Source organism: Phallusia mammillata, chromosome 7 (assembly GCF_965637545.1).
Source record: "Phallusia mammillata chromosome 7, kaPhaMamm4.hap1.1, whole genome shotgun sequence".
In the NCBI taxonomy this organism is placed as follows: domain Eukaryota; kingdom Metazoa; phylum Chordata; class Ascidiacea; order Phlebobranchia; family Ascidiidae; genus Phallusia; species Phallusia mammillata.
Window position 1 is genome coordinate 22,139,301 of NC_137258.1, and position 23,094 is coordinate 22,162,394.

At 38.5% G+C, this 23,094-nt stretch overlaps 1 protein-coding gene and 1 long non-coding RNA gene across 2 annotated transcripts; one reads left to right on the forward strand and one right to left on the reverse strand.

Moving 5' to 3' along the window:
- Window positions 1–10,356: 10,356 nt before the first annotated feature.
- LOC145238328 (uncharacterized) lies at window positions 10,357–13,443 on the reverse strand. The gene is made up of 3 exons (XR_013862097.1): window positions 13,330–13,443; window positions 13,168–13,247; window positions 10,357–13,015 (listed from the first exon to the last, which is right to left on the reverse strand). It is a non-coding gene; the product is annotated as an uncharacterized LOC145238328 (long non-coding RNA).
- A 4,638-nt stretch (window positions 13,444–18,081) lies between these two features.
- Window positions 18,082–22,597, forward strand: LOC145238454 (uncharacterized). Its single transcript, XM_080101643.1, has 6 exons — window positions 18,082–18,968; window positions 19,552–19,689; window positions 20,256–20,417; window positions 21,031–21,158; window positions 21,444–21,594; window positions 21,900–22,597. The coding sequence occupies exons 1-6, from the start codon at window positions 18,920–18,922 to the stop codon at window positions 22,070–22,072; spliced, it is 801 nt and encodes a 266-aa protein (XP_079957769.1). The 5' UTR covers window positions 18,082–18,919; the 3' UTR covers window positions 22,073–22,597.
- Window positions 22,598–23,094: the final 497 nt, after the last annotated feature.

Below are 23,094 nucleotides of genomic sequence, written 5' to 3' on the forward strand. Positions count from 1 at the left end.
CTGTGCAAGGTATGGTCAAAAACATACAATCCATGATAATAATAAACTGACAATTAATTTAGACAGTGACAGTTGAAATGAAATATAACACACAGACGTCCTTTATTACCTCATTTTTCTATTTACTTGGAATGTAAGAAAATTAAAAACAATTTTCAATAAAACTTTGTGGGTTTTTCACTTGCTTTACTTCATTACTTTTGATGCTTTTCTGTACGATGCAACAAGCTTTACTATTGAATCATCAGCTAAAAATGGACAAAGAGAATGAAGATGCGTGTTACTAAGAAACGCTACTATACAATAAGCAATAAAATGCAGAGAATGATTTAAGTTTTTTATTCTGATTTTACTGTTGTGTAATATTCAGTCGAAGTTGCCTTTTACTCAAATACTGCAATCATATTACCTTGCAAATAGCCATTACTGGACAAGTTAATGTTTGTTTGTGTTGTGTATAGCCTTAGGGTTTTTTCAAAAATCGAAACAAAATATTCCATTTAAAAACCGGTTTGAACCGGTTTGGAGGTTCGGTAGGAGGCAGAAACCAGTCAGAACCAGTTTGAAACTGGAATATTCCGGCGAAAACCCACCGAAAACCGAATTTTTTTTCGATTTTTTGACCTCCAAAAATCGGAAAAACGGAAAGGCTATAGCCTTAGGGTTTTTCAAAAATCGAGTCAAAATTATCGATTTTAAAAACCGGTTTAAACCGGTTTGGAGGTTCGGTAGGAGGTAGAAACCGGTCAGAACCAGTTTGAAACTGGAATATTCCGACGAAAACCAACCGAAAACCGGATTTTTTTTCGATTTTTTGACCCCCAAAATTCGAAAAAACGGAAAGGCTGTAGCCTTAGGGTTTTTTCAAAAATCGAGTCAAAATTTTCGAATTTAAAAACCGGTTTAAACCGGTTTGGAGGTTCGGTAGGAGGCAGAAACCGGTCAGAACCAGTTTGAAACTGGAATATTCCGGCGAAAACCCACCGAAAACCGGATTTTTTCGATTTTTTGACCCCAAAAATTCGAAAAAACGGAAAGGCAATAGCCTTAGGGTTTTTTCAAAAAACGGCTGAAAATTTTCGATTTTAAAAACCGGTTTGGAGGTTCGGTAGGAGGCAGAAACCGGTCAGAACCAGTTTGAAACTGGAATATTCCGGCGAAAACCCACCGAAAACCGGATTTGTCTTCGATTTTTTGACACCCAAAAATCGAAAAAACGGAAAGGCTGTAGCCTTAGGGTTTTTTCAAAAATCGGGTCAAAATTTTCGATTTTAAAAACCGGTTTAAACCGGTTTGGAGGTTCGGTAGGAGGCAGAAACCGGTCAGAACCAGTTTGAAACTGGAATATTCCGGCGAAAACCAACCGAAAACCGGATTTTTCTTCGATTTTTTGACCCCAAAAATTCGAAAAAACGGAAAGGCTATAGCCTTAGGTTTTTTTCAAAAATCGGGTGAAAATTTTCGATTTTTGAAAACCGGATTTTTCTTCGATTTTTTGACCCCCAAAAATCGGAAAAACGGAAGAGCTATAGCCTTAGGGTTTTTTCAAAAATCGGGTGAAAGTTTTCGATTTTAAAAACCGGTTTAAACCGGTTTGGAGGTTCGGTAGGAGGCAGAAACCGGTCAGAACCAGTTTGAAACTGGAATATTCGGCAAAAACCCACCGAAAATCGGAGTTTTCTTCGATTTTTGGGGGTCAAAAATCGAAAAAACGGAAAGGCAATAGCCTTAGGGTTTTTTCAAAAATCGGGTGAAAATTTTCGATTTTCAAAACCGGTTTAAACCGGTTTGGAGGTTCGGTAGGAGGCAGAAACCGGTCAGAACCAGTTTGAAACTGGAATATTCCGGCGAAAACCCACCGAAAACCGGATTTTTCTTCGATTTTTTGACCCCCAAAAATCGAAAAAACGGAAAGGCTATAGCCTTAGGTTTTTTTCAAAAATCGAGTCAAAATTTTCCATTTTAAAAACCGGTTTAAACCGGTTTGAAGGTTCGGTAGGAGGCAGAAACCGGTCAGAACCAGTTTGAAACTGGAATATTCCGGCGAAAACCCACCGAAAACCGGACTTTTCTTCGATTTTTTGACACCCAAAAATCGAAAAAACGGAAAGGCTGTAGCCTTAGGGTTTTTTCAAAAATCGGGTGAAAATTTTCGATTTTAAAAACCGGTTTAAACCGGTTTGGAGGTTCGGTAGGAGGCAGAAACCGGTCAGAACCAGTTTGAAACTGGAATATTCCGGCGAAAACCAACCGAAAACCGGATTTGTCTTCGATTTTTTGACCCCAAAAATTCGAAAAAACGGAAAGGCTATAGCCTTAGGTTTTTTTCAAAAATCGGGTAAAAATTTTCGATTTTAAAAACCGGTTTAAACCGGTTTGGAGGTTCGGTAGGAGGCAGAAACCGGTCAGAACCAGTTTGAAACTGGAATATTCCGGCGAAAACCCACCGAAAACCGGATTTTTCTTCGATTTTTTGACCCCCAAAAATCGAAAAACGGAAAGGCTATAGCCTTAGGGTTTTTTCAAAAATCGGGTCAAAATTTTCGATCTTAAAAACCGGTTTGAACCGGTTTGGAGGTTCGGTAGGAGGCACAAACCGGTCAGAACCAGTTTGAAACTGGAATATTCCGGCGAAAACCCACCGAAAACCGGATTTTTCTTCGATTTTTTGACCCCCAAAAATCGAAAAAACGGAAAGGCTATAGCCTTAGGGTTTTTTCAAAAATCGAGTCAAAATTTTCGATTTTAAAAACCGGTTTAAACCGGTTTGAAGGTTCGGTTGGAGGCAGAAACCGGTCAGAACCAGTTTGAAACTGGAATACTCCGGCGAAAACCCACCGAAAATCGGACTTTTCTTCGATTTTTTGACACCCAAAAATCGTAAAAACGGAAAGGCTGTAGCCTTAGGGTTTTTTCAAAAATCGGGTGAAAATTTTCGATTTTAAAAACCGGTTTGAACCGGTTTGGAGGTTCGGTAGGAGGCAGAAACCGGTCAGAACCAGTTTGAAACTGGAATATTCCGGTGAAAACCAACCGAAAACCGGATTTTTCTTCGATTTTTTGACACCCAAAAATCGAAAAAACGGAAAGGCTACAGCCTTAGGGTTTTTTCAAAAATCGGGTCAAAATTTTCGATTTTAAAAACCGGTTTGAACCGGTTTGGAGGTTCGGTAGGAAGCAGAAACCGGTCAGAACCAGTTTGAAACTGGAATATTCCGGCGAAAACCCACCGAAAACCGGATTTTTCTTCGATTTTTGGGGGTCAAAAATCGGAAAAACGGAAAGGCAATAGCCTTAGGGTTTTTCAAAAATCGAGTCAAAATTATCGATTTTAAAAACCGGTTTAAACCGGTTTGGAGGTTCGGTAGGAGGTAGAAACCGGTCAGAACCAGTTTGAAACTGGAATATTCCGACGAAAACCAACCGAAAACCGGATTTTTCTTCGATTTTTTGACCCCCAAAAATTCGAAAAAACGGAAAGGCTGTAGCCTTAGGGTTTTTTCAAAAATCGAGTCAAAATTTTCGATTTTAAAAACCGGTTTAAACCGGTTTGGAGGTTCGGTAGGAGGCAGAAACCGGTCAGAACCAGTTTGAAACTGGAATATTCCGGCGAAAACCCACCGAAAACCGGATTTTTTCGATTTTTTGACCCCAAAAATTCGAAAAAACGGAAAGGCAATAGCCTTAGGGTTTTTTCAAAAAACGGCTGAAAATTTTCGATTTTAAAAACCGGTTTGGAGGTTCGGTAGGAGGCAGAAACCGGTCAGAACCAGTTTGAAACTGGAATATTCCGGCGAAAACCAACCGAAAACCGGATTTTTCTTCGATTTTTTGACCCCAAAAATTCGAAAAAACGGAAAGGCTATAGCCTTAGGTTTTTTTCAAAAATCGGGTGAAAATTTTCGATTTTTGAAAACCGGATTTTTCTTCGATTTTTTGACCCCCAAAAATCGGAAAAACGGAAGAGCTATAGCCTTAGGGTTTTTTCAAAAATCGGGTGAAAGTTTTCGATTTTAAAAACCGGTTTAAACCGGTTTGGAGGTTCGGTAGGAGGCAGAAACCGGTCAGAACCAGTTTGAAACTGGAATATTCGGCAAAAACCCACCGAAAATCGGAGTTTTCTTCGATTTTTGGGGGTCAAAAATCGAAAAAACGGAAAGGCAATAGCCTTAGGGTTTTTTCAAAAATCGGGTGAAAATTTTCGATTTTCAAAACCGGTTTAAACCGGTTTGGAGGTTCGGTAGGAGGCAGAAACCGGTCAGAACCAGTTTGAAACTGGAATATTCCGGCGAAAACCCACCGAAAACCGGACTTTTCTTCGATTTTTTGACACCCAAAAATCGAAAAAACGGAAAGGCTGTAGCCTTGGGGTTTTTTCAAAAATCGGGTGAAAATTTTCGATTTTAAAAACCGGTTTAAACCGGTTTGGAGGTTCGGTAGGAGGCAGAAACCGGTCAGAACCAGTTTGAAACTGGAATATTCCGGCGAAAACCAACCGAAAACCGGATTTGTCTTCGATTTTTTGACCCCAAAAATTCGAAAAAACGGAAAGGCTATAGCCTTAGGTTTTTTTCAAAAATCGGGTAAAAATTTTCGATTTTAAAAACCGGTTTAAACCGGTTTGGAGGTTCGGTAGGAGGCAGAAACCGGTCAGAACCAGTTTGAAACTGGAATATTCCGGCGAAAACCCACCGAAAACCGGATTTTTCTTCGATTTTTTGACCCCCAAAAATCGAAAAACGGAAAGGCTATAGCCTTAGGGTTTTTTCAAAAATCGGGTCAAAATTTTCGATCTTAAAAACCGGTTTGAACCGGTTTGGAGGTTCGGTAGGAGGCACAAACCGGTCAGAACCAGTTTGAAACTGGAATATTCCGGCGAAAACCCACCGAAAACCGGATTTTTCTTCGATTTTTTGACCCCCAAAAATCGAAAAAACGGAAAGGCTATAGCCTTAGGGTTTTTTCAAAAATCGAGTCAAAATTTTCGATTTTAAAAACCGGTTTAAACCGGTTTGAAGGTTCGGTTGGAGGCAGAAACCGGTCAGAACCAGTTTGAAACTGGAATACTCCGGCGAAAACCCACCGAAAATCGGACTTTTCTTCGATTTTTTGACACCCAAAAATCGTAAAAACGGAAAGGCTGTAGCCTTAGGGTTTTTTCAAAAATCGGGTGAAAATTTTCGATTTTAAAAACCGGTTTGAACCGGTTTGGAGGTTCGGTAGGAGGCAGAAACCGGTCAGAACCAGTTTGAAACTGGAATATTCCGGTGAAAACCAACCGAAAACCGGATTTTTCTTCGATTTTTTGACACCCAAAAATCGAAAAAACGGAAAGGCTACAGCCTTAGGGTTTTTTCAAAAATCGGGTCAAAATTTTCGATTTTAAAAACCGGTTTGAACCGGTTTGGAGGTTCGGTAGGAGGCAGAAACCGGTCAGAACCAGTTTGAAACTGGAATATTCCGGCGAAAACCCACCGAAAACCGGATTTTTCTTCGATTTTTGGGGGTCAAAAATCGGAAAAACGGAAAGGCAATAGCCTTAGGGTTTTTCAAAAATCGAGTCAAAATTATCGATTTTAAAAACCGGTTTAAACCGGTTTGGAGGTTCGGTAGGAGGTAGAAACCGGTCAGAACCAGTTTGAAACTGGAATATTCCGACGAAAACCAACCGAAAACCGGATTTTTCTTCGATTTTTTGACCCCCAAAAATTCGAAAAAACGGAAAGGCTGTAGCCTTAGGGTTTTTTCAAAAATCGAGTCAAAATTTTCGATTTTAAAAACCGGTTTAAACCGGTTTGGAGGTTCGGTAGGAGGCAGAAACCGGTCAGAACCAGTTTGAAACTGGAATATTCCGGCGAAAACCCACCGAAAACCGGATTTTTCTTCGATTTTTTGACCCCAAAAATTCGAAAAAACGGAAAGGCAATAGCCTTAGGGTTTTTTCAAAAAATGGGTGAAAATTTGCGATTTTAAAAACCGGTTTGGAGGTTCGGTAGGAGGCAGAAACCGGTCAGAACCAGTTTGAAACTGGAATATTCCGGCGAAAACCCACCGAAAACCGGATTTGTCTTCGATTTTTTGACACCCAAAAATCGAAAAAACGTAGCCTTAGGGTTTTTTCAAAAATCGGGTGAAAATTTTCGATTTTAAAAACCGGTTTAAACCGGTTTGGAGGTTCGGTAGGAGGCAGAAACCGGTCAGAACCAGTTTGAAACTGGAATATTCCGGCGAAAACCCACCGAAAACCGGATTTTTCTTCGATTTTTTGACCCCAAAAATTCGAAAAAACGGAAAGGCCATAGCCTTAGGTTTTTTTCAAAAATCGGGTGAAAATTTTCGATTTTTAAAAACCGGATTTTTCTTCGATTTTTTGACCCCCAAAAATCGGAAAAACGGAAAGGCTATAGCCTTAGGGTTTTTTCAAAAATCGGGTGAAAGTTTTCGATTTTAAAAACCGGTTTAAACCGGTTTGGAGGTTCGGTAGGAGGCAGAAACCGGTCAGAACCAGTTTGAAACTGGAATATTCCGGCGAAAACCCACCGAAAATCGGAGTTTTCTTCGATTTTTGGGGGTCAAAAATCGAAAAAACGGAAAGGCTATAGCCTTAGGGTTTTTTCAAAAATCGAGTCAAAATTTTCGATTTTAAAAACCGGTTTAAACCGGTTTGGAGGTTCGGTAGGAGGCAGAAACCGGTCAGAACCAGTTTGAAACTGGAATATTCCAGCGAAAACCCACCGAAAACCGGATTTTTCTTCGATTTTTGGGGGTCAAAAATCGAAAAAACGGAAAGCCTTAGGGTTTTTTCAAAAATCGGGTGAAAGTTTTCGATTTCAAAAACCGGTTTGAACCGGTTTGGAGGTTCGGTAGGAGGCAGAAACCGGTCAGAACCAGTTTGAAACTGGAATATTCCGGTGAAAACTAACCGAAAACCGGAGTTTTCTTCGATTTTTGGGGGTCAAAAATCGAAAAAACGGAAAGGCATAGCCTTAGGGTTTTTTCAAAAATCGGGTGAAAGTTTTCGATTTTAAAAACCGGTTTGAACCGGTTTGGAGGTTCGGTAGGAGGCAGAAACCGGTCAGAACCAGTTTGAAACTGGAATATTCCGGTGAAAACCAACCGAAAACCGGAGTTTTCTTCGATTTTGGGGGGTCAAAAATCGAAAAAACGGAAAGGCATAGCCTTAGGGTTTTTTCAAAAATCGAGTCAAAATTTTCGATTTTAAAAACCGGTTTGAACCGGTTTGGAGGTTCGGTAGGAGGCAGAAACCGGTCAGAACCAGTTTGAAACTGGAATATTCCGGCGAAAACCAACCGAAAACCGGATTTTTCTTCGATTTTTTGACCCCCAAAATTCGAAAAAACGGAAAGGCAATAGCCTTAGGTTTTTTTCAAAAATCGAGTCAAAATTTTCGATTTTAAAAACCGGTTTGAACCGGTTTGGAGGTTCGGTAGGAGGCAGAAACCGGTCAGAACCAGTTTGAAACTGGAATATTCCGGCGAAAACCCACCGAAAACCGGACTTTTCTTCGATTTTTTGACACCCAAAAATCGAAAAAACGGAAAGGCTGTAGCCTTAGGGTTTTTTCAAAAATCGGGTGAAAATTTTCGATTTTCAAAACCGGTTTGAACCGGTTTGGAGGTTCGGTAGGAGGCAGAAAGCGGTCAGAACCAGTTTGAAACTGGAATATTCCGGCGAAAACCAACCGAAAACCGGATTTTTCTTCGATTTTTTGACCCCCAAAATTCGAAAAAACGGAAAGGCAATAGCCTTAGGTTTTTTTCAAAAATCGGGTCAAAATTTTCGATTTTAAAAACCGGTTTGAACCGGTTTGGAGGTTCGGTAGGAGGCAGAAACCGGTCAGAACCAGTTTGAAACTGGAATATTCCGGCGAAAACCCACCGAAAACCGGATTTTTCTTCGATTTTTTGACACCCAAAAATCGAAAAAACGGAAAGGCTATAGCCTTAGGGTTTTTTCAAAAATCGAGTCAAACTTTTCGATTTTAAAAACCGGTTTAAACCGGTTTGGAGGTTCGGTAGGAGGCAGAAACCGGTCAGAACCAGTTTGAAACTGGAATATTCCGGCGAAAACCAACCGAAAACCGGATTTTTCTTCGATTTTTTGACCCCCCAAAATCGAAAAAACGGAAAGGCTATAGCCTTAGGGTTTTTTCAAAAAACGGGTGAAAATTTTCGATTTCAAAAACCGGTTTGGAGGTTCGGTAGGAGGCAGAAACCGGTCAGAACCAGTTTGAAACTGGAATATTCCGGCGAAAACCAACCGAAAACCGGATTTTTCTTCGATTTTTTGACCCCCCAAAATCGAAAAAACGGAAAGGCTATAGCCTTAGGGTTTTTTCAAACATCGAGTCAAACTTTTCGATTTAAAAAACCGGTTTGAACCGGTTTGGGGGTTCGGTAGGAGGCAGAAACCGGTCAGAACCAGTTTGAAACTGAAATATTCCGGCGAAAACCAACCGAAAACCGGATTTTTCTTCGATTTTGGGGGGTCAAAAATCGAAAAAACGGAAAGGCTATAGCCTTAGGGTTTTTTCAAAAATCGGGTGAACGTTTTCGATTTTAAAAACCGGTTTGAACCGGTTTGGAGGTTCGGTAGGAGGCAGAAACCGGTCAGAACCAGTTTGAAACTGGAATATTCCGGCGAAAACCCCCCGAAAACCGGATTTTTCTTCAACTTTTTGACCCCCAAATATCGAAAAACGGAAAGGCTGTAAGCCTTAGGGTTTTTTCAAAAATCGGGTGAAAATTTTCGATTTTAAAAACCGGTTTAAACCGGTTTGGAGGTTCGGTAGGAGGCAGAAACCGGTCAGAACCAGTTTGAAACTGGAATATTCCGGCGAAAACCCATCGAAAACCGGATTTTTCTTCGATTTTTTGACCCCCAAAAATCGAAAAAACGGAAAGGCTATAGCCTTAGGGTTTTTTCAAAAATCGAGTCAAACTTTTCGATTTTAAAAACCGGTTTGAACCGGTTTGGGGGTTCGGTAGGAGGCAGAAACCGGTCAGAACCAGTTTGAAACTGAAATATTCTGGCGAAAACCCACCGAAAACCGGATTTTTCTTCGATTTTGGGGGGTGAAAAATCGAAAAAACGGAAAGGCTATAGCCTTAGGCTATGGCAGGGGTGGAGAACCTGCGGCCTGAAGGCCGCATGCGGCCTTTTAGGGCACTAAGTGCGGCCTTCGATGTCAGAATACAATTTAGGATGTTGATAATACACACTGCACCAGGCACTAAAAACTAGACAGATACGTATTTTTCGATCTTTATTCCACATTACTATTTGATTGGTTCTAGGTCAGCGGTTTTCAAACTAGAGCCAAATTGTTGCGTACTGGTACACAAAGCGATTTCCGTAGTACTGCCAAGAGACTAAGGTTCTACAATCTTACCTGTGTTGCAAAAGAACAATTGTTTGCGCATATTCGAATGTCTTAAACTCGTCTGTGATGTGACAAGCTGCTCTAAGATTGATATTGATAAACAAGCGAGTTTCTGTGTTAATAAAATCCTGAATGTTGTAGTGAGGGTGGATATGTATGTAGTGACGAATTTTATTTAGCTTGGACCGTCCAATAGCACATCAACCATTCTGTAAGTCAAAAAAGTAATGCCACTGTCCTTGGCCTGAGAAATAGTCTGTGCGGCCTGAACGAGGGTCGATAAACCGTTTGGCGGCGTTTACAAACAAAAAGTTTCCCCACCCCTGGGCTATAGCCTTAGGGTTTTTCAAAATCGGGGCAATTTTTTCGATTTTCAAAACCGGTTTGGAGATTTTGTTGGCGACAGAAACCGGCTAGAACCAGTTACCATTTGTATATACTGTTTTATTTAATGGTTAACCACATACACATTTGCAAATCCTAATTTCGTTCCCATTTCAAACTCTGTCTTGCGGTTTATTTATTATTTCTATTGATCTTTTCATGATTTGATTTCGTTATCAGTACGACTGACTTAATTAAACAACTCTAGATTTTGTGCTTTCTTTTTTTTACAACAATGTTTACTGGAAAAGATTATGTACTTAAAAAGCAATATATTTGGTGAATAAGGTAAATAACGATTTTGAAGCAAAGAAAATCGGTCGCAATTGAATGAAGTTGTTAAACTTGACCTGATAATAGTTTACAACCACTAAGCATTGTGAATTGACATCATTTAGTACAGAAAAGTAAAAACCACAAAAAAATCTTTAAATTACGTGATGTTTATTGAGTTGAGTTGAGTTTATTTTCCGTGGTGAAAGAACTCATAGCGACACATTTGCACTAAAACAATCACCAAGAAACAGCTGCGTAACGTTAAAACGTAATGGAGCGCAAAACAGAGGAGGACACAACTGGTGGGGGATATTATTGTTTAACAAAATAAAAGCAATTCGCTGTAATAAACTTCGTCAGCATTTTCTGTCTAAACAAGATACTGATGATTTATTAATGTGTCAAATTAGCATCAAAAATCACCAAACTTTAGCGTCTAAAAATACGCTGCATGAGCTCGGTTAATATTTTTGCCTGGAGTTTTATTTCCTGTGTCCCCTATTTCCTAATTGAAGATCTAAACCTATTTACAAAGCCGGATTGAATGTTGCACCGTTAAGATGCTTTAGTGTTTATCTTTCTTTGACCATGATTTTACAGTGAAGCAAAACTGGCATTGTCTAAACTCAGCATTAAGTTTTCCAGTTTCATAGAAACAGGCACAAAGTTGTAAACAGGCTTGAAATGTGGGACCAAACCTATAAGTACCAAATCCTATCCCGAATTTGTGTAAAAATGCCTATTTATTCCCTAAATTTACATTTATCAAGGTGAAATTATGATGCCAGTTTCAACTAATTTGAAGTCAGACCCAAGAAATTATGTTTTATTTTTATTTAAACTTAACAAACTCGGCAAGAACATGACCCTACTAAGTATGGTAGAGCTACTGACGGAGTGCCTCCTAGGAGATCCAAAAGTGCTTAATTTTTAAAACGGTATATCTCAAAAAATGCTAACGGTTAGTGCTATTAGGGTCGGGGTAAGGTATTAGCATTTAAAATTCAATAAAACTAACCCAAAAAATTAGTTACTAATGTAAAATTTTTAAACATTTGCATCTTAAACCAACCCTCTTTAGCCGCTAAATAAATAATTCAGCTCTTTACGCCACCTATCGAAAATTAAGCACTTTTGGATCTCCTAGTTAGCACTCCGTCAGTAGCTCTACCACTAAGTATTGGTGAACTACATAAAGATAAATTATTTCGGTTTACCAGTCAGTATGAAATAAATCAGTAAAATAAAATACCGTTTCAACTTAGCATAATAGATTTAAAGTGGGTAAGAACATAGGCGCAAATAAAATTCAAACACAACTTTTTCATACAGGCACATAACACTGTCATGTAAAGTTCGACTAAGAGTAAACATTAAATGTTGTCATCTTATAATTCACACGCAGGATTTATAAGCATCGCATGACTTGTGTTACTTTAATGATGATGACATGAGTTTTGTTAAAATATTTCAAAGACAAAACTACGACATTGTTACCATACAAAGGTAAAGCCTTGGGACTAGCAAACTTTAAGTTGTAAAAACAAGCTGCAATTGTGGAAGACAACATAAGACATCACAGATCACAAGGCGCATGATACAAAAACAACAAACGGTATTGAGAATTATTTGCGGTTCATATTGTTACGTTGCAATGATCGTGAATAGCAATTATTACACTTCACTTCACTTCACTTTGGTTTGGTTAGTTTAGCCACACAAGCAGCAAAGAGCAGTGCAAGTTAGACAAGTAGTATAGAAACCGCATGAAGCACATGTAAAAAACAGCTGAGACCAGTAAGAAAGCAGTAACATGTACGAGTTTAAATAAATGATGCACAAGTCCAACTAAACAAGAGGTAAACAAAATACCCTCGAAAGCAATTGTTGGGGGTGCAAACTAAGTCTAAATGTGCCAAGTTATGAAGCGCCATTTTAGTTGTGCATTCGGTTAAACGAATTACAATAATTTATCCCTGACAGCGATAGTTTACAGATTAGTTAAAATGATATTACGTCACAGCGATGGTTTGCAGCAAACTTTACAGTAATCAACAGCTGGAAAATTAAACATGTGATTGCCAAACCAGATATGTTGTGCACATAACTACACAGCGCCCCAAGCGGAACCATGGTTGCAATATAAACAGAAAACAGGAGCTATAAAATAAAACATGCATGAATGCAAATGTTAAAACAAAACATGCAAAGTACACCCATGCGAATAACCACTAAATACTAATAGCCAAAGCACAAATGTATTGGTGAACTACGGTAAACTACATAAGATAAATTATTTCGGTTTAACAGTCAATTTGAAAGGAATCAGTAAAACAGAGTACCATTTTAAATTAGCACAATAGATTTCAAGTAGATATAAACATTGGGTAAAAATTAAAGGTTTGTTGACACGGATAAATGCAAGGTTAAATAACATATCTTTCGAAAGCCTCAAAATATTACGTTTCTGGCACAGCTAAAACGCACATCATTAAAAATACGACACTTTCTGCACATTTGCGCTGTTGATGAACAACTACATCAATTTGTAACAACGCTGTGTTAGTGTTTGCAAGCTCTCGTGCGAACAAGCGATAAAATCTTGCACTATCTAGTCAAAATTGTTAACCAACAGCAGTTTCGCAACCAGCTGCAAACACATGATGTCAGAAATATACACCATTGTGACGTAAAAGAGCAACCCAGCAGAGCGTCACCCGGGGCCGATGACGGAATAAGACCGTACCATGACGTCACGTTCTTACGCCATAGTGACGTAACGTCGCTGGTTCGGATCGTTGATGATGTCACATTATTTTCGTGACAGTGGCGTGGGAAGTTGCGATGACGAAATGAAATGCTGCGTTGGATGTTGCCAGGACGACGGTGGTGAAGTCAGGGGGAATTCCCGCTGCCGTTCGTCGGACACCAAAAAGTACTAGAGGACGGTCTCTGAAAAATAAAGAAGTTAGTTATACTCTCTGAACGAAACAAATCAGGTACGTTAAATGCACAAATTCTGCCTATGCAGACAGAAAAAAGTGAAATGTTTATTTACACCTTTGGTGTAATTCCTATAATTAACTTGTATAAATTTTGCTTACCTTTGGCCTTTGTGTAAAATATTGTTTTGGTCTTCGTCGTTTGCTTCATCTACCTATGTTATCATTCACTGCTGCAGCATCTGAAAAATCCAAATGTTTTAATCACTTGTTTAGGTATGTACATACATTAAAGCAAGCCATAATAAACGTCGACATACTTACATTTGCTTTTCCAAATGCCAGTTTTTTCCTTATTACTTTATATTTCAGCAGTCATATGCCAAGTAAAATCTGTAAAACAGAAAACCTATTTTTCTAAACCTACTAAAGCCTTAGGAAGCTGAAAAACAAAAACAAGTTTGGTAAACCTGCAAAAGAGAAAAAATGTTAATTACTGAAAATAACCTGTAAAACAGAAGAGTCCATGACAAGTGATTAATTTTAACTTCAATCCCTAAAAACCCTAAATCTGTTAACAAAACCAAATTTGGTTAAACCTGTAAAGAGAATAAAACCTTTAAAAAATGCTTGTTTTCTTATAACCTGCAAAACAAAACAAGTTTTTTACAACTTTAAAAAGGTGAAACGTAAATCTGAAAAACAAAACAAGTATATTGTTAAGTATATGCAAATTCTTAAACCTGAAAAAAATAAGTTTCAAAATATCCATTGTTATAGATGTCCAAAACCTGAAAAAAAAAGTAAGTGTTAGAAAATTTGAATAATTTTAAAAACATTTCGGTATCTGAAAAACAAAACAATTTGTTAATGCTGTGGAAAAAAATTAAAATCTGAAAAACAAAAACAGAGCAAGTTTAAACCTGTAAAAATGTAAAAAGGTTATTTGCTGTAAAACAAAAACAGGAGGTCAATAACAACACATATTTCAGAATACCTGATAAATTCTGAATTGCATTGCATGGTTTTGCAACAGTTTTTGAATTTGTTTTTACATTTTTCCATATTTTTTTAAAAACATACAAAACCAGTACTTAGACGGCAATCCTGAAAAACAAAACCACAATTTGAAATTCTAGAAATTAGCGAGGTAAAAAACATGAAACTTACAATTTATTATCAGTTGACTTGGGTGGGAACAACAGCAAAACCTGACTACTAAACTTTTTCTCGTTCTATCACTTGACGATGGCGGTTCGCGCGGTTAGAGCGAGCGACGGGCGATAAAAAATACACAACAATAACACGAAGAACCTGTCGGCTGATGTAAAAAGGCACAACACCCCCAAGAACTGGTCTACTTAACCAGAAACAAAAGGATAGAAAAAGTGGACTCCGCACACAGTTTTGTTGATGAAAGAGGGAAAACGACAGACAAATGTAATTGCACTTTTTGTTTAAAAAATACTAATGTCGATTAAGAATTGCCAAAGAAACCGTAAGATTGTCGTTTATCTTCGGCACAGACAGATTGTTCGTCTGATTCGTTGGATAAGGACTGCAAAAACGTTCGAACCACCATCGTCCCTGCGCGGCCGACGTAAAAGTACACAATACAAGCTTGCCTCAACTAACTGCCCTGCATACATCCGACGCAAATTAGCCTAAAAAAGTAGTAAGTGAGTCTGTCGTGTTTTCAACCACCTAAAATGCCATTGCCCCATAATGACTGGGTAGCCGAGTCAAGCAGGAAAACGGAACTGTAGTAAGTAAATGTAATAAATAAAATCCACACAAAAAATAGGCTTGACCAGCAAAATGGGTAGGGCTTTTTATTCGGCAAAAATTTTCGTTATTATAAAAACTTTATTGCGAATAACAAAGGTTATTTAATCACATGTCTGATATCCAATTCGCAGCCTCTTCTTAGTGAAGAAAACTTTGAAACGGATGTACAAGCATGGATAATACAAGCTGGTCAAAACCCGAAAAAAATCCACAACGTCCCTAATTTTACAGTTAGCATAGGCGCAAAGGTTTGTTTAAAAGGACAGTAACGTTTTAAGGCGTATATCTCAACAACACTGTGTCACTGTCCTTGCCCCACGAGTCCCCCCTCAAGGACCCAAGTGTTTTACGCGAAGGCAGGGCTGGGAAATTTAGCAACAGTTTGCGCCCTATCAGGGTGGCTCACGAGACTTTTCGGGCAAAATGCAAAGTCGGTCTCCTCTAGCCCACGAGCCTGGGCTTTCATTGGAAATAACGGTGTCCCTACTCCGTCCCGCCTACACCGCGGCCAATGCAATGCGGTGGAGGCCGTACCCAGACCGTGTTTCTATGCGCACCTTATTTTAGCTAAAGCCATTTAGCAACGCGCCACACCTAGCTAAAAATCGATCTAAGATAGGTCCCTACGTGGCGCGCGTATTCCAAACGTACCCCACCTATGTTATCTAACCTAACCCTAGTTAATGAGTGCCCCTGTAATTCTAGCCCTAGCGCCAACTTGCTGAAATGGTAGCACTCCTACAGACTTGGGCCTTTCTCTGACCGAGGAAGACTTCCTTTACGGGTCCACCTCGGACAAAGAATAGGTCACTCAACCCTAGCGCCAGTTAACCTAAGTTAGGCCTAACAATTCCGCAATCCCGGTTGACCCACGACAGACTCCTATGTTTACATACAAATAATTATTGAAGTTGAAGAAAATGGTGATGAATGAAGGTTGACGGGTACGTAGAGTAGACCAACTTCGAATTCTGTAAACAAAGTAACATGTTAAGTATATAGTGTACACTGTGCTACCAAGTGTGATTATAAATCTACAATACGGTTGAATCCAAAGGCCCTAAGCATAAACGCGCGTTGCAGGTTTCACAATCGGCGCCGAATTCAAAAAGCGCACCTGCATGTGTGACGTCACAATGCCTAAAGCGCGTTGCGACTGCAGTAAACTGTTTATTTGGCATTTATAGTTGCTGGTTGAGTTAGGTTTATAATCCCACAAAAACAAAGAAGCAATGACAAACTATTATTCTCTATGAATTATTATGCAGTTAAATTACTACACTTCAGTTCAAAAAAACCGCATGCTTTTCAACGTTATGAACTTCGGTTTGTAACTTTATTTCAACAAAGAAACTGATTCATAAATAACGCCCTTAACTATCTAACATTTTCGTGGTACATATTTATAATTATAATCCAGTTCAAATATGCAACATAACTCTAATTAAAAACAAAGCCCTATGGCTATAAAATGTTAACACATCGTTACCAATAACTTCATACTTAACATTATTATCACAATACTTCCTATTATGTGGTAAAATGAATGAAACAAAACTTGGATTTACCTTGTTGCTTCTTGTTTCCACCTCCGCACGCCTCAAACACCACGAGACAAATGACTTTGTCAGGATTGACTTTGGCACGAGAAAAACTTAAAGATCGCTGATTGGTTGTGCCTAGTCATGCGCGTCAATTGCTGAATATGACACAAGAAAACTATTGGGGAGCAAAATTTTTGGTAATTTATTTTGAAATAAAAAACAACCAAAAGGTTCATGTTGTTAGTTTTAAGATCATAAAATGTCAATTTCTCCCCCAACAAGTTGACATTACATTCAATAAATTAAACAAATTCGATTACACTTATTTCATGCCAACACAAGTTAACAACAGAAAGCTTAGATTCAATACAGTCGCTCGAAAATAAAACGGGAAAAAAATCAAGCAGTACATCCAATAGACGGCAAATTCCTTGGCTTCAACAAAATCAGTTTCATGGGAAAGAATATATATTTCAAACATAAAACTGACTGATCTTGTTTAATCCAAGGATTTTGCCGTTCATTAGTTTTACTCTTTTAAAGTAGAAAAGGGCAAACAGTGATCGTCAGTTTAAGCCTTGTGATCCATTACTAAAACTATCGTTCTCGAAACAATAAAGTAAACGTTGCTAAAATTGTGCTTGATGTGGAATACAAAAACATACTTTTTTCACGGGATTTGAACCCAGAACACCGTGAACGAATTCGAAATAGTTTTTAACGTGTGTTTGAGGGCCAGGGAGGCCGGACCATTCGGCCAAGTCCCTACCTAACTATAGCTGCAAACAGCGACTTTACGCGGCCGAAAGAACGTCCAGGACAAACTGGTTTAAGCTTTGCTTTTCGGAAAAGTAAAGTTAAAGCGACGTGTTTTTCTGTAATTTGCAAGTAGCAAAGTCATGGCGGACGGAAAACCACAAAACGGAAAAACTGTTTCCAAGCCGTGTTTCCGCACAGTAGACTTCTAAGGGGTTTTCTTGCTTGTTTAAAATGCAAAACATGTGTACAATACGACGAAATTCAAGTTTATTTGCATACTCTGTACATGGAAAATCAAAAACAATTCGATAAGGATTTGATATTTGGTCGTTCCAGCGTTGTAAGCAGGCCTAAAATTGGGGTCTGGGATCAAAAAAGGTAAATCAAGGACCGTATCAGACCCGATGGTTATTGAAATTGTGGCACAAATAAGGCCGAGTGTGACGTCAGGCCCAAATCAAGCCTTTCTTGCCAAATTAAGCCCAAACCCGACCTTAAAAAGCGACTTACAAACACAAAGGGTCGTTACGACTGCCCTTCGTCTGTGGAATGTTGGTTGATCAGAACGCAAAAGTTCAAGCGGTGTGTAGCGAGCATGAACAGTGTTGACTTTACCGAAGGTTCTTAACCATGAGTCATTTTGCCAAGTGACTGGCTAAGTGAGTTGTGAAGCGTGTTGTAGCAAACGGGAAAGTCGAATATCGTTGTAATTCTATTAGGGCCTGAAATCTTTTTTATGCTTACCAGAAATGTTGTAGCACTAGAACGACACAATGCGTTTCTTTGTAATTGCATATTATTTGGGCTTTTTTGGCATTTATAAAGGCTTTGGAAATTGTACTTGATTGCACATTTAATATCTTAGATTCCAAATATTCCGCTACGAAAAGTTTCTGTGGTGTCCCATTGCTTGCTGTCGTAAGTATGTGCTTAATCTGCCAAATGGTATATCTGATGTTTATTGTTAAGTGGTACTGAATGCCGATCTAAAAATATGAGTTCCAAAATGTTTTCTAAGACCAGATTCGTCCGCAAAATTAATTTTTGTATCTTATTTAAAGTCTATTTGTCAACTGAAACTTATGTGATAACATGTGGTCCCATGCGGCACCATTTTGTACCACGCGGTGTCTGCGGTGTTTAGAACCATCGATTATTGTTTTCAACTGAGACTTGACGCAGTCGGCAGAACGTACGGGTCAATCGAGTTCAGTTTTTGTTTTTCAACAAGTCTTGTCGAGTTAAAGCGAATTGTTTTCGCAGTTATCGAGCTACTTGGTCGTCGCCGGCGGAAAACGACAAAAGGGAAAAACTGTTTCCACGTCGTGTTTTCTTCATACATTGTCAGAGCTTTGTTTTTCCCAAATGCCAGACATGTCGATATATTAGCTGTATCTTGAAGTATTTCATCGCTTTAGTTGCGTACATTCTATGGGATGGAGGTAGGATGTCTAGTACTGCGCAAATAAATTTGACAAGATGTTTTAGTTAACCACATTTGCATCATAATATGTACTTTATCTTCACACAGATCGTTGCTAAACTAAAGATTTTAGGACGTTTTTTTGTGCTATTTGTTGACTGCTTTTGGAGTCATTAAGATTATAGTTATTCGCAGTGTTTATATACATACAAAAATTAACATGATTTTTGAGTAGACCATTTCTAGCCAGTAAGGAACGTTGCAAACTGATGTCAGGACGTTTTTGTTTTTGTTTTGCGCAATATTTTGCTTCTTGTGTTTTTAAGACTATAGTTGTTACTCGCAGTGTTTATCCATATATTAGGTGTATAGGACAGGTTTATGACAGTGCTCAGTGGAAATGAAGTGGATTTTGTTGGCATGTTTATCTTTTGTTGCAATATCGACTGGTAAGTGCAATCTGTTGTTTATTGTTGTTAGTTGTTTACATTCGTTGGCGTCGTTACAGCAATAACAGTTTTGGTGAAGCCCGTATTAAGACCAAGCCGAGTTGTAAGTCGGGCCGGGTTCGGGCTTAGGTTTTTTGAAACACGGGCTTGTTTCGGGCCTCACTTCACACACTGTGTCCGTATTTTTTTCAAATAAAAATTACCTCCCAAAGTAGCCAGCTGCTGGACTTAACCCACAGGTCACAGCTCTAAAATTGCTTGTTCAAGCTATTGTTTATTACTTTCTATTGTGTATGTCTTGTTTAATAAATATAGGACTGTCAATTAAACTTTCGGGGTTTTGGGGGCTTCACAAAAACGATTCGGCTTCGTCCCCGCTTACAATTCTTAGGCCAAGGATACACGATTTGTAAACATGCCACAAAACTGATTCCAAAAACGACTTGGGTAACAACATCAAAACTAAACGGAGTGTTCGTATATGGGCGTATAGCATAGTAAACATAGATGCAAACACACACTGTATTGCATACTGCGTGTAATTTAATACGCTTTGCTGCAACTTGTTTGCTTGTTCCAACAGTGGCGTCGGATTCTCGATGCATCCGACAGAACGGAAAGTGCGTGGATTGGAGATATAATATATGTCCAGGTGGTGTCGCTCGTGGGATGTGTTCTGGAGACAGCAACAGAAGATGCTGCCTGTACTGCAGCTCAACATGTAAGTGCAATAACTTGACAAACAGGCTTCATGTGAGCAAACATTATATCCACGCGGAATTTTGTACTCCATTTGTTTTCTACGAGGAAGTAAATTTGCATACTATAAGCACAACCGCCTTGTGGTCCACAGTCAGACGTTGCCCGCCCACCGAGTATCAAAAAGAACACAAACAACTTAACAGGTGCATCCTATGGAAGAAACGACAATCATGCCGTTCTTGCTAGTTAGGTTATGGGAAGATGTTTATGTGTTCTCTAAACTGATGGTACTGACTTGTGGCACCCGAACAACTCAAAGTTTGTGGACGCAATACTTTGTAGGCAAGAATCCAAAAAAATGTTTTCGGAAACACAAATCAAAATTAGGCTCTTGCGTTGTTATTCAAATCAACGTTTTGTTAACAAGCCCCAAATCAAGTGGTAAGAGACAAGAGTAGCACTCTGTGTTTCGTAAAACGTATCTTTTCCGGCAAACTTGAACTATTTTACACATTTAAGAATGGCTGAGACGTAAGAGTAATTAATGAGGTAATATTAAGTTACTTTTCATAAAATTATTTTCAGGTGAATGGAGCGAAAATAATTGGGATTCCTGCTGCGACTCAAGGTGCAAAAACGCCGGTGGAACTTGCCAGGTCGACAGCAATTACTGCAGCGGCACCTACAGTAGCGGGTTGTGTGCTGGACCGAGTGCAAGAAAATGCTGTAAATCAAGTTCAAGTGGAGGTAAAAGCATGTATCTGTAGTAAGTTTTGCCATGGTGGCGGTTTTCACGCCCAATTGGGCTGGTTTCTGACATCTAGTTGCGGGTTTTTATTACTGGTTGCGGATTTTTGGGTGAACTGAAAAAAATGAGTTTTTTGGTATTTTATATGCATGTGTTTGGGCGCGCAGTTAAATGACGGTCAAATTGTGCTTGTTTTTAATTTAATTGGCAGTTTTGTATTGGTTTGGATAAGAAGAGAGATTTAAGTGGCTGTTGTTATTTTTTTGCTATTAATCATGTTTAGAAAGATTGATACCACGCTTTACCGTAATTCGTCGAGTTAAGCAACTAAAAATATTTCTGTCATTCGAGTTTAAATACTGCACTCTATTCCTATAACAAGTCTGTCGTATTTAGTCTATAGTTTCGTAGGCCCAAAAATTTTAAGAAGTACTGTCGTATGCAGCAAATCACTTAACTTTTACAAAAAGTTAGTTTGCATGAACCTATTTTGGCTACGTTGTGTCAAATTAGCAATCGCTGTGCGTACATTCACACAGACAGTAGCCAACAAATAAAAAATGTATGTGTGTCTGAAGATGCTACATTTTAGTTACATATTTTTATGCGCAGTTTGTCCTTTGGTGCCGTATGTCAATACAAACATTGTTGGGTACAACGGACTTACTATAAAAATCGAACCTGGGTTCAGGTCTTACATGGATCAAATGAACAACTGGGCGATATCGTGCTCCGTGACAGTAAGTAATTGACAAAAACTGAAATGAACGTGTTTAAGTTTAAAACAAATACCTACACGTATATCTTCCCACCAGCTGCACTTATGAGACCTTGTATGTTGAAACAGTCTGGACTGTCAGCAGCTTAAATATACAGTCTAATCCCTGATTTTACCAAGCAAGAGGTTCGTTGTAGTCTTCATCCACCATGCAACGAGCTGTAAGATTCTAGTTTAAAGTAAAATATACCGTTTAAACCCTGATATTCCCAAAATTACACAAACAATTGAGTACTTCGTTATTTAGGTTTATGTGACACACGCGTTTCGGCTGGATGGACAGAATCTAGGCAACACAGTTGTACCTCCAGCGACTACTTCAAACCATCTTGTCGGACACGCCATAGACATGAATCTCCAAACTCCATCTGGATGGTGCAACTCTAAATGTTTGCAAGGTAAAATTTCTGAAACTACCTCCACTTACCATTGCCATACAATCGTATTTAGATCATAAGGCTGTCTGTACCTTTTTTGCTGACTGACAACCTGTATTACTTATTGTTTACTGTTAAAATTATTTTTTTTTTAAATAAGAAAACAAAAATAAAAAACCACATTACCCTGATGAAGACGTCCAGAATGAGACGTTGAAACGTCGGATAAGTTGTTTATAATTGCCGGTTGAACAGGAAAGGAAAGCTTACAAATTATGCCTGCTGGCAACAACACTATAGTTATAAGAAATCACATTCACTTCCAGGTCAAAAGAACTCAAAAGCCAATTGTTTTATCAACAAAGTTAGAAACGGTGGACTGCGTTGGGGTGGCGACTTCGGTACACCCGATTCTGTTCATATTGATGACGGATTGAATAGAAACAATAAAAGCAAATGGAACAATCTATACTACCTGTTGCAAAGAGTTTGCAAATAAGCGGATTGTATTGTTGCAATGTTGCAAATAAGTCCAAAGATGTGTATTGTAATTGTCATCTAGTAATTGTCGTGCAAAATATATAACATTCAAAAATAGAATCACCCAGTTCGTTGCTTTGTGTATTGTGGATAAAGATTTTAATGAACCTAATGTTCGTACATTTTAGTTAAATAATTGGAATTGTATATTGCATGTTGTAATTGTCATCTAGTAACTGTGGTATTTCAAACTTAAAAAATATGAATCTCCAAGCTCGCTGCTTGGTGAATAAAGACTTTAATGAACCTTTTTGTTTGTAGATTTAAGTGCATGAAAAATGTTTGGTTGTTCGTACTTAAGATTGATAGAAATAAGTTTCGCCTTAAATTTTAGCCTTGAATTAGTATCACTAACTTATTCAAATAGAATCATAAACTTTTGTTATGTTGTGCAGTACTTTAGGCGTGTATTAATCGGATGTTACTTGTCATTAAGTGTTGGTTACCTAATAAATGTGTTTGTGATTTTGGATTTGAATAAAACTGTGCGTGAAATTTTTGATTTTGTTGTTATCGGACAAATGATGATTTTGTTTTTTTGTTTTTCGCAGTTTTAAACGAACAGCTGACTGAATTAAGAACATGTTTACAAAAACAACCATGTACAAATATTATTATTCAGGCAACAAAAGAGTACAAAAAGCACCAATTAAACACATCAAAGGGTTAAAAAGAGCCACGGTATAGAGAAACAGAATCTTGAGACTTAAAAATGTTTACAATGTTGCCGAACAAAAAAGCTGATTTAGCGTACATCACGTTTGCAAGCAAACTGTGTCATTTGTTTTATAGAAGTTTAGTTGTCAACAGTAGCAGCTAAACCTCGGCTTCTTCGCGTTTCATTGCCTGAGAAAACTTATGCACGAGGACCATACCAGTTGAAGTAAAATCTAGGCGCCCTGCAAAGACCTTCATAAGACTTTTGTTATTGCAGCATTTAATATGTCCCGAAGCAGTTTGCACAAGCACGTAAACAAAGCA

Bases quoted from the DNA above. Each gene is read 5' to 3' on its own strand.
- LOC145238454 (XM_080101643.1), top strand. From the start codon at position 18,920: ATGAAGTGGATTTTGTTGGCATGTTTATCTTTTGTTGCAATATCGACT. The intron at 18,969-19,551 runs GTAAGTGCAATC...TTGTTCCAACAG, and splicing joins TTTTGTTGCAATATCGACTG to TGGCGTCGGATTCTCGATGC. The intron at 19,690-20,255 runs GTAAGTGCAATA...AATTATTTTCAG, and splicing joins CCTGTACTGCAGCTCAACAT to GTGAATGGAGCGAAAATAAT.